The 12,020-nt window shown below is 44.1% G+C and overlaps 1 protein-coding gene across 1 annotated transcript; it reads left to right on the top strand.

The window, feature by feature from the left end:
- The first annotated feature begins 5,407 nt into the window (after positions 1 to 5,407).
- PCDH8 (protocadherin 8) lies at positions 5,408 to 11,719 on the top strand. The gene is made up of 3 exons (XM_063952894.1): positions 5,408 to 7,983; positions 8,077 to 8,284; positions 9,620 to 11,719. The coding sequence occupies exons 1-3, from the start codon at positions 5,566 to 5,568 to the stop codon at positions 10,027 to 10,029; spliced, it is 3,036 nt and encodes a 1,011-aa protein (XP_063808964.1). The 5' UTR covers positions 5,408 to 5,565; the 3' UTR covers positions 10,030 to 11,719.
- The last annotated feature ends 301 nt before the right edge of the window (positions 11,720 to 12,020 follow it).

Here is a 12,020-nt window from a genome sequence, read left to right as displayed (position 1 = left end):
AGCTCAGCAGCACCGCAGACTGCTACAGTAAGCTACTATAGTAGCATGTATAAAGAAGAAGAAAGAAAAAAAAAAAAAAACACGGGCAGGTGGTATACAATTATGGATGGACCAGCGACTGCCGACACAGAGGTAGCTACAGCCGTGGACTACCGTACTGTGTCTGCTGCTAATATAGACTGGATGATAATGAGATGAAATCAATATATATATATATAATATCACTAGTACTGCAGCCTGACAGGTATATATATTTATTATGTAATGACTGATGACGGACCTGCTGGACACTGTCAGCTCAGCAGCACCGCAGACTGCTACAGTAAGCCACTATAGTAGTATGTATAAAGAAGAAAGAAAAGAAAAAAACCACGGGTAGGTGGTATACAATATTAAATATATATATTATATACAATTATATATATATATATATATATATATATATATATATATTAAACTGGTGGTGACTGGTGGTCAGGTCACTGGTCACACTATCAGCAACTTGCAAGTAGTACTCCTAAGCAGACAATCACAATATATATTATACTGGTGGTCAGTGTGGTCACAATGGCAGTGTGGCACTCTGGCAGCAAAAGTGTGCACTGTACGTTATATGTACTTCTGAGTCCTGCTCTCAGACTCTAACTGCTCCCCACTGTCAGTGTCTCCCCCACAAGTCAGATAATATACAGTCACACTATCTATCACTTCAGCAAGTAACTAGTACTCCTCCTAATGCTCCCCAAAATTACTACTGTGTCTCTCTCTACTGTCTCACTCTCTTCTCTATAAACGGAGAGGACGCCAGCCACGTCCTCTCCCTATGAATCTCAATGCACGTGTGAAAATGGCGGCGACGCGCGGCTCCTTATATAGAATCCGAGTCTCGCGATAGAATCCGAGCCTCGCGAGAATCCGACAGCGGGATGATGACGTTCGGGCGCGCTCGGGTTAACCGAGCAAGGCGGGAAGATCCGAGTCGCTCGGCCCCGTGTAAAAAAACATGAAGTTCGGGCGGGTTCGGATTCCGAGGAACCGAACCCGCTCATCCCTAGTGATCACCCTTTGTTTTCAAAACAGTATAAATTCTTCTAGGTACACTTGCACACAGTTTTTGAAGAAACTCTGCATGGAGGTTGTTCCAAACATGTTGGAGAACTAACCACAGATCTTCTGTGGCTGTAAGCTTGCTCAAATCCTTCAGTCTCTTCATTTAATCCCACACATGTTGATGTTGAGACCAGGGCTCTGTGGGAGAACCATATCATCACTTCCACGACTCCATATTCTTCTTACACTGAAGATAGTTCTTAATGACATTGGCTGCATGTTTGGGGTCATTGTCCTGCTGCAGAATATGTCCTACTGCAGAATAAATTTAGAGCCAAACAAATGCCTCTCTGATGGTACTGTATGGTGGATAAGTACCTGCCTGTATTTCTCAGCATTGAGGACACTATTAATCCTGACCAAATCCCAAATTCCATTTGCTGAAATGAAGCCCTAAACCTGCAAGGAATCTCCAACATGGTTAACTGTTGCCTGCAGACACTCATTATTGTACTGCTCTCCTGCCCTTCAGTGAACAAACTGCCTTCTGTTACAGCCAAATATTTCACATTTCTGTCTCATTAGTCCAGAGCACCTGCTGCCATTTTTCTGCATCCCAGTTCCTATAATTTTGTACATGGTTGAGATACTTGGCCTTGTTTCCACATCAAAGGTTTGGCTTTTTGCCCACAATTCTTCCATGAAGACCACTTCTGGCCAGACTTCTCCGAACAGTAGATGGGTGTACCTGAGTACCACTGGTTTCTGCCAGTTCTGAGTTGGTGGCACTGCTGGACATCTTTCAGTTTTGAAGGAAAGTATGCATGATACGTCTTTCATCTGATGCAGTACGTTTCCTTGGCCAACCACTGCATCTCAGCATTGCCCATTTCTTGGTGCTGCAATGCTGAGAAATACAGTTAAGAACTTAACCATCATGCAGTGCCATCAGGGAGTCACCTGATTGTCTCCAAATTTGTTCTGCAGCAGGATAATGACCCCAATGTCATTAAAAACTATCTTCAGCATGAAGAACAAGGGGTACTGGAAGTGATGATACATCCCCCCACAGAGGGATCAAATCAGGATCCCGCCGTTCGGTATCCTGGCAGCCGCAATACCAACACTGGAAGCCCAACACCACTCAGAATGCTAACGCCAGCATCCCGACATGGATAGAATTGCCAGCGCCGGGTTTACGAATGCTGGAATCCCAAACAAGCTCTGTTGGGAGTCCTCATTGGTAAGCTGCAGGGGGTGGTGGTTAGGTTTAGGCTGCGGAGGGAGAGTTAGGGTTAGGTTGCGAGAGGGGGAGTAAAGGTTAGGGTTAGGCTACAGGGAGGGAGCGTTACAGTTAGGCACCCAAGGGGAGGGTTAAGCTACAAGGGAGGCAGGTTTTATGTTTAGGCTTGGGGGGGAGATTAGGGTTAGGCAATACTGGGGAGAGTTAGGCTGCAGGGGGGGGGTTAGGGTCACGCTGTGAGAAAGGAGGGTTAGGGTAAGGTAGGATAGGGGTAGACTACTCATCAAATAGGTGTCTGGATCCTGAGCGTCAGGTTGCTGCTGACGGCATTTTGACTGTTGGTATACCAAGTGCCGGGATCCCGACACCATCCCCCCACAGAGCCCTAATCTAAACATCAAGTCTGTCTGGCATTAAATGAAGAGACTGAAGGATTTGAGCAAGCCTACAGCCACAGAAGATCTGGGGTTAGTTCTCTAAGATGTCTGAAACAACCTCCCTGCCGAGTTTCTTCAAAAACTGTGTGCAAGTGTACCTAGAATAATGTATGCTGTTTTGAAGGCAACAGGTGGTCACACCAAATATTGATTGGATTTAGATTTCTCTTCTGTTTGTTCATTCACTTTGCATTTTGTTAATTGATAAAAATAAACTATTAACACTTACATTTTTTAAAGCATTCTTATTTTGCTGCATTTTTTCCACACCTGCCTAAAACTTTGACTGTATAGTTCTGCTGGCTTCACTTTTTTTTATGTTTTTTTCACTTGATATCAAGAAAGGAAAAAATATATATTCTCTTGCCAACAGAATGACTATGATCCTGATAAACGATTGGGTTTAAGGCTGTGTAGGCATTAAAAAAAACAGCACAGCTCCCTTTCAATAACCCCGTTAGGAAAAAAAGATCTTTAGACAATGAACGAGTCTAGGCAGCCATTGTGAGGATGCGGGCGAGCTGACATGTGTCTCACATGTTTCTGCTACGGTACATACTGTATTCTACTGATACTGCCATAACCATGTGTTTTGTGTTCCTTCCTTTGTATAGTGGCCTTATTACATTATCAAAATAGCTGCCTGGATGCTTCAAAGAGATTGCTAAGCCATTTCACTACACATAAAATGTAATACACCATAATCACTACCACTGTAACTACACTGCTCTTATCATTGAAATAATGGATGTGCCTGAATTGAAAATCATGGCCAATCCGTAGTCGTATAACTTGCTCTGGTACACAGGACTGCTAAAGCCTGGTGCAGATTAAATAGGGGAGATAATAAAGAGATGTGACTTTTGATTTCCCTTTGTAAGGACAGAAAACTGAGCTAGTGCTTTGGATATGTGAAGCAGAAGTCACATTATTAATGCTAGTCACTGGGGGAGATGACTCATAAAATAGCGTCAGTTTAATTCAGACTGTTCAGACATATATAATGTTGCTTGGAATGAGATGCAGCCTGATGCTCATCATGAAGGAGACTGTAGGACGCTGGAGACAGTTACCAGGCTGCTGTCATTGGTGAGAGCTCCTGTCCTCTGGAGAAAAGGTTAAAAACGTTTTCAGACATAAAAGTGAAAGGTGTAGGTCCTGTACACCAACACACGAGTCCTACTGCATCTAACTGATAAAGCAAAGGCTGTGCCAAGCAAGCTCATTGGCGAATAGGTAACATGAAGTAGATGTATCAGTATTTCGGAATGTAACTTGCCAGTGGGCTCTCCGTCTCCAGCTCTATGAGTACAACGTGGGCTCATTGATGAGTTTGTGATAAGAATCTAAGAGGTGGTTGCACAGATGTGAAATGAGACAGTAATTGGTGAATATCCCATGGTGGGTTTGGATTTGGTGTAATGAAATGTGTGATACACGTGCTGAGTACATCTTAGGAGCTGGCGATCTGCAGCACTGGATACTGTATGTCTTCATACATTTAGGAGGCAGATGGTTCAGTCCCCAAGGTTCGTGCCAGATTTAACCCCCTACTGTGGTTTTGTGTGCCTAAAACAAGACTGGTGTTGCTTCCCATAGAGGCCCTGTTAGTACAGAAAGAAAATCCCTTAAATAGGCGGAACAGAGCATCAGGAGGGATCGCTTACTAAACGCATTCTAATATGAGAGGTGCATTGTCGCCCATTGAGCGCACATCATCGTTTAGCCAGAGAGTTATGGCAGTGATTGGGGCTGAATAGAGGGGCAGAATAGATACATGTGGCGTTTGCTCATTATATTCATCTTAGTCCAATTCCTCTGTGGAAACTGTTCAACTTTGTTCCCGTGCGCCTGTCACTGGGACATAATGCAGCCACTGGTGTCTGGGACGGGATAGCCCGCCATGCCATTATACTTCCCCAGCTAACGAGAGCTTCATAAGCCTTTCATACAGTCTGATCTTTCAAACCTTCCCAAATCTTCTCAAGCTTCTGCTAAATCCTGTTTGGAACATTTAATTCTTTCTTCGGCCTGCTAGTGTCTGAGGCTTAAGAAAGCCACTTTGACAGTGACATGCATACTAAGTAAAACACAGCACAGACCTCTGAACAGCAAATCGCAGCTCTGATCTGCTGCTCTCACCCGACTGAATTACTATTATGTGCATAGATTTGAATGAACTGAATTTAGACTAATCCTTCAATCTCATTTAGGAGTTTCTGTTATCATCATTTCTATCAGAAAGGCAGCTGACTGTAACCAGGCAGATCTGGAGTGAAATATATGTGTAAATAAGAAGGCACCTGTTACCCAGCAGGGTGTCATTCTCTCAAGTAACAAAACACTCAGTTTCTCCTCTAACCTTCTATGATCTCATGTGCATCCTTGATAAAAAAAAAAAAAAAAATGAACACCAAATACATCTTAAGGCAAACAATAGCAGTCTCCTCTTTCTCTATAAGATTTTGCAGAATAACCCTTTTGTTGCTAAATGACCCGCCAATTCGTGACACTTCTACTCCTTGTTAAATCAGTGAAATAGTTAATTCAGTGTTATGGGAAGAATTCGAGAGGTTGGTGTCAAAGGAGCGCCTGTGATTGGCTGCTCCCTGCACTCATTTGCATGTCTGAGCTTATAAAACCCCTTTTAGAGTGTCCAGACCCGCTCAGAACTATAGACTCTTGTCAAAGCAACTGACAGGCAGAGACACTTTGCAGAACAGGTTCATTTTGACATTGCTGCTGATATTCATGCAGTCTCTGTAACTACCACGACGCAATATATCTGATTTGCATCTGCTGATAATAAGACTGTTTTTTTTTTACATAAACAAAATGACTTTTAAAAAAGGGACATGTTGGTCCTGGAATTTCCATTTTTGGCTTCTCTGTTTTTCCACCCTGTTTTCGATAAGTACATGTAAGACGATGCGTTACAGGACTTACGAAGAGGATGATCCTGGAACAGTGATAGGGACCTTGGCTGAAGACATGCACCTAAGCCTGCCTGGAGAGGGAAGTTTCCGATTAATGAAACAGTTTAACAGCTCGCTCATTCGAGTCAGGGAGAGTGATGGGCAGCTGAGCATTGGGGAGAGGATAGACCGGGAGCAGATCTGTAAGCAGTCCCTCCATTGTACCCTGGCTCTGGACGTGGTCAGCTTCTCCAAGGAGCAATTTAAACTGATTCACGTGGAAGTGGAGGTGAGAGACATCAATGATAACAGCCCTCACTTCCCTAGCCCTGAAATCCTTGTGGAAGTGTCTGAGAGCGCTGCCGTGGGCACTAAGATCCCCTTGGAAATAGCTGTGGATGAAGACGTGGGGTCCAATTCAATCCAGAGTTTCCAAATTTCCGTGAACAGTCACTTTAGCATCGATGTGCAGACCAGAGCTGATGGGGTTAAGTATGCAGATTTGGTGCTGATGAAGGAGCTAGATCGGGAAAGTCAGTCTGAATATACTCTGGAACTGGTGGCTATGGATGGCGGGACCCCATCCCGCTCTGGCAGTGCAGTGGTTAATGTTCGTGTGCTGGACTTTAATGACAATAGCCCGGTCTTTGAGAAAAGTGCTGTCACCGTGGACCTGATGGAGGATGCTCCTGTAGGCTACCTGCTGCTGGACCTGAATGCAGCCGACCCTGACGAAGGGGCCAACGGGGAGATAGTGTACGGGTTCAGCCCCCAGGTGGCTCAGGAGGTGCGCCAGCTCTTCAAAATCGATCCAAAAACCGGTCGCCTAACACTTGAAGGTCAGGTTGACTTTGAGACTAAGCAAACCTACGAGTTCGATGTCCAAGCTCAGGACCTGGGTCCCAACCCTCTCAGCGCCACCTGTAAGGTGATCGTGCATGTGATCGATGTGAATGACAATGCTCCGGCCATCAGCATCACTCCCCTGACCTCCATCAGCGCAGGGCTCGCCTACATCACCGAGGCGGCAGCTAAGGACAGCTTCGTGGCTCTGATCAGCACCACGGACAGGGACTCCGGGGCGAACGGCCAGGTGCACTGCACGCTGTACGGCCATGAGCACTTCAAGCTGCAGCAAGCCTATGAGGACAGCTACATGATCGTCACCACCTCGCCGCTAGACCGGGAGAGGATCGCAGAGTACAACCTGACCGTGGTGGCCGAGGACCTCGGCTCCCCCCCTTATAAGACCATCAAGCAGTACACCATCCGGGTGAGCGATGAGAATGACAATGCCCCCGTCTTTGCCAAGCCGGTGTACGAGGTGTCCGTCCTAGAGAACAATGCCCCCGGTGCCTATATCACCACGGTAGTCGCCAGAGACCCCGACCTGGGACATAACGGGAAAGTCATCTACAGACTGGCGGAGTCAGACGTTATGGGCGCCCCGATCTCCACTTATGTGTCCTTAGACCCAGCCACTGGGGCCATCTACGCCCTGAGGACCTTCAACTTTGAGATCCTCCAGCAGCTGGACCTGCGGATCCAGGCGAGTGACGGGGGCTCTCCGCAGCTCACCAGCAGCGCCATCATCAGGGTCAAGATAGTAGATCAGAACGATAACGCCCCGGTCATCACCAACCCCGTCCTGTCCAACGGCTCCGCAGAGGTGGTGCTCCCTGCCCGGGCCCCGCACGGCTTCCTGGTCACTCAGATCAGGGCCAGGGACGCGGACGAGGGGGTGGGTGACGAGCTGTCCTTCAGCCTGGCAGAGGAGGGGCGGAATCTATTCACCATCAACAGGGTGACCGGGGAGGTGTTCCTGAGCGCGGACGTGAGCGATGAGCTGGGCCAGGTGTTCCGGACCGTGGTCACCGTGTCTGATAACGGGAGGCCGCCTCTTACCGCCACCGCCACGGTCAGCTTCATAATCACCGCCGCCACCCCGCCGGCTCACCCCGAGGTCATGCAGCCAAGTTCATGGGAAGAGAAAGTTCCCCACTGGGACGTTCCCCTGATCGTCATCATCGTCCTGGCCGGCAGCTGCACCCTGCTCCTAGCGGCCATCATCACTATCGCCACCACCTGCAACCGGCGCCGACGGGAGAGCAAGGCGGCCACGGCAGAGAGAGACATCTCCGAGCTGGAGAAGGGCGAGGAGGACGGCGAGGGGCTGATAGACAGCCAGAAGGGCAACCTGTTCGACGCCTTCCCCAACAGCAGCACCCCCTTCACGGGGACGGAGGTAGCGGCCGCCCCGGAGGTGCCCGTCACGGAGGAGAACTACGGGACCTGTCTGTACGACACCCAGAAGAGGCTGAGGACCACCAACAACGAGGTAAGCGGGTGTTCCGGACTGGGGTCCAGGTGTTCCGGGCGGGGATGGGGTGTGAGAGGTACAGACCGGTAATGCAGCTGATGTCTTCCGCAGAGTTACACCCCAGCTCCCGGGTACGGGAAGGAGACGGGACCCACAGTGACAGTGTGGAAGGGACACTCGTGTAACACCATATCCATTCGCGAGGCTGAGAAGTTCAGCGGCAAGGACAGCGGCAAGGGGGACAGCGACTTCAATGACAGCGACTCCGACATCAGCGGGGACGCCCTGAGGAAGGACCTCATCAACCACATGCAGACCGGTGAGTGCGGCCAGGGGACAGCTAGAAGTATGCGAGTCGAGTCTGTGTATATGTGTGTGTGCGTGTATTTGTTAGCGTGTGTGTGTTTGTGTTAGCGTGTTTTTCAGTGTGTGGATGTGTGCAAGTGGATATGTGTGTGTGTGTGTGTGTGTGTGTGTGTGTGTGTGTGTGTGTGTGTGTGTGTGTGTGTGTGTGTGTGTGTGTGTGTTTCTGAGTGAGTGAGTTAGTTTGCTGTATGTGTGTGTCTGAGTGTGTGCGTGTTGGGGGGTGAGTGTATGTGTGGATAGATAGATAGATAGATAGATAGATAGATAGATAGATAGATAGATAGATAGATAGATAGATAGATATTAGATAGATAGATAGATAGATAGCGTGTGTGTGTGTGTGTGTGTGTGTGTGTGTGTGTGTGTGTGTGTGTGTGTGTGCGTGTGTGTTTGTGTGTGTGATTTATAAACACACACCCAAATAGAATTATAGGTAGATATTTAGATCTCTGTGTGTGCGTGTGTGTTGGAGTGTACAGTATGTGTGTTTTCATGTGTATAGGAAATTAGCTGGTGAAGGTCTAGGTGACCTCGATGATGTTGTAATAGCACCCTGGTTATATTTCACACAGTCTGCAATTACAGTACACACAGAGCTGTACATTATTCCATAACCGCTCTGTGTGTGTAATAATTATTTTGCCATTTGCACTGCTAAATTCACCAAATAGGTTTTTTCCCATTCCTATAGTTACAATATAGTTTAGACTTTTGCAATCATAGACACAATGTATAAATGAACAAGCTAGAAGAAAATGCACGCTTAGCCAGCCCACTGTAAATTGTTTTTTCTTTCATAATACACTGATGTTATCTATTTTATGATGACAGTTGTGATATTAGATTATAAAAATATCACGTCAGTTACATGTATCGTGACATTAATTGTCTAAAACAATTTTCAGTATCTTTTTATAGCAGTATGAGCCGTTATAATCCAAGTGTACATTTTAATATAAACATAGCAGCATACCAATTCGTTGTTTTATGTTTTGCAACTATAGTCTACATTTCACACAATTCCTCCAAATATATATTTTGAGAATAAAGGCAAACAACATTTTAAATGTGCAGAATATGTGGGGAAAATGATGTAATTGCAGTGGACATTCATATTTTCTTTATATACTAAACTTGATGTACTGTACGTACTAATCTGCTCTATCATAAGTGGCATTTTTAACATAATATAGCTATCCTAACCAAGAGATGCAGAACTATTCTCATTTATATTACTTGCTACATAGGCTGTATGTAAACGCCTTTTCTTTCTTTTTCTTTTTTTTAGGACTTTGGGCCTGTACTACTGAATGCAAAATACTAGGTCATTCAGACCGTTGTTGGAGCCCTTCGTGTGGCAGACCACCCAATGTCCATCCAGCAGCCATGCATACAGGCCAGCTCTCTGTTTCCAGCTTTTGTAAGAGCACCTCTTTGCCAAGAGATCCTTTGCATAGAGACAACTATTATCAATCATCTTCAACTCATGCACATTTCCAAAAAACAGGGGGCCTGCAAAGTGTCTATGAGAAGGTGCCTCCCAAAGACTATGAAAGCAGGACAATAACTTTAATTTCACCACCAAGATCTGGCCGACTTCCAGACCTTCAGGAAATCACTATGCCTCTTTATAAGTCCCCTGGCACAAGCAGATATGTGCCCTCACAAGACACTACCTGTGAACAGGATGAACTTTAGTCTGAAACAAAGTAACATCTACAACCTGCTATGAACTTTCACAATCTGTGTAAATGGAACTGCATAACTCTAAGAGTTTTAAATTATTGACCATAATTAAATTATAAGGATTCTTTATTTCGGTACAAGAGGTCTTATAGCACTACATTTGCCATAGTCCAGATAATGTCTATGGGATAATTTAATACAAAGTCTTCCAATCACATAATTGTCAATAAATCCTAACTATGTTATGTTGACATTTTGAGCAAAGGGTTTTGAAGGGAAAACAGAGCCAGGCTGCACAAAGTCAGTCTAGTCACAGGCCAGACCTTTTGGAGATTGTCCATTAATCTCTGGTATGGTTGTGGTTACCACTATCTACATCTGTTCAGATACCTGACTGAGACCTGGAATTGTGCAGCCACTTGTAATCTCAATGGCACCACCTCTAACTGAGCCAGTCTCCAGGATGGATTGTAGAACACGATTACAGGTGATTCTCTCAGTAGCAGAGATAATCTGTGATGAATCCTGTTTACTGGATGAGTCTCTTGTTATCATATTAGTAGAATCCGGTATGTAAAAAAAAAATCTAGATAGTTTGTGGAGCTAATGTGACCATTCACACAGTTTATTTTTTTCTCCCTAGGTTTACACTTGTGATAATGGAGATTATGCAATCTAAACATCCCACTGTTTGTCAGTCTGCACTGAATTTAAAAAAACAAAACCTTTTTATTGTATTCCGTAAGCAGTAGCACTTTCAAAAAAAATACGGTGCAAATAAGTTTGCCCTCTTTGGCAATTTTTAGTAATGAATACATTCCCTCTTTCATTAAAAAATAAACACCTACAAAAGTAACTCGGAAAACTCCAAACGTATTAATGTACAAGCAAATTTCAATGAAAGGATGTATGTTTAATTATATTTTACATTATATGGAAACTGTTTATACTATACTATCCTTATTTAAGTGTACTTGTACCTGGATAAATCGTGACCAATGTGTGTGTATATTTGTTATATACAGTCACACATACACTTACTCAAACAATGGGAGGAATCTATCAAAATTTTACTCTGGCAGTGTAGAGCATAGTTCAACCAAATACAACATATTCAAATGCATTTTTTATATTTAAATACCATTTTTCATGGAAACCAAGAGTAACTTTTGCATGGTAGCAAAATGTTGATAATTTCCCCCCAATGTGCCTTAAATCAAAGAAATGGTGGGATTGTACTCCTGTCAGGTCAATACCATTTGATATTTTGCAAACAAATATTGTTCAACGTTCCTGTAATTTTTATGAAATGTGCAGTATTTAATTTTTTTACTGTGTTTTTGCTCTGATCTCACACATGGCTTGCCATTTGGTAGTGATAAAACATGAATACTGTGTACTTGTAATACGTTTGTAAATAATGGAAAATTTGTTCTATTTTTATATTAAAAAGCTAAAAATTATTGCCAAAGGAACTATGTGTATAAATACAATTCTAAACTTAAAGTCACTTGAAATGTATATGTTGCAATGTACAGTACATGTTTCCAATCATTGAAAAGACTTGACTTGCAGAGTGTGACTTGTAGTTTATGCACCAGTGATCCATAGAAAATGTTGTTGCATTTTTATTACAGCAAATTATGTCACCATCAAACACACTAATAAAGTATTTGTGACTTCTGTGAAGCACTTTACTTTAGATTATGTCCTCAATCAATTCTGAAGGAATTTCAAATAAATGAAAGTCAGAAATTTGATTTGCAAAATAAAATACGGGGTCATTTACAACAAGCTAGTAAAGTTTGTATTCTTGAAGGACACTTATAGGGTCCTGGTAAACTTTTTAGGAGCATAAAAAGTATTTTGACATCTCAAATACACGTTTAAAAGATTCCCTTAGTCACTATAAAAAAAAAACACTTCAACCTATGAACATTACTTCTAAGATAAGCCAACTAGAGGCAATAGAAACAAGGACTTTCTCATTTTCCATACTCTTG

Source organism: Pseudophryne corroboree, chromosome 2 (assembly GCF_028390025.1).
Source record: "Pseudophryne corroboree isolate aPseCor3 chromosome 2, aPseCor3.hap2, whole genome shotgun sequence".
Classification (NCBI taxonomy): domain Eukaryota; kingdom Metazoa; phylum Chordata; class Amphibia; order Anura; family Myobatrachidae; genus Pseudophryne; species Pseudophryne corroboree.
This window is presented reverse-complemented; position numbering and strand designations above follow the sequence as displayed.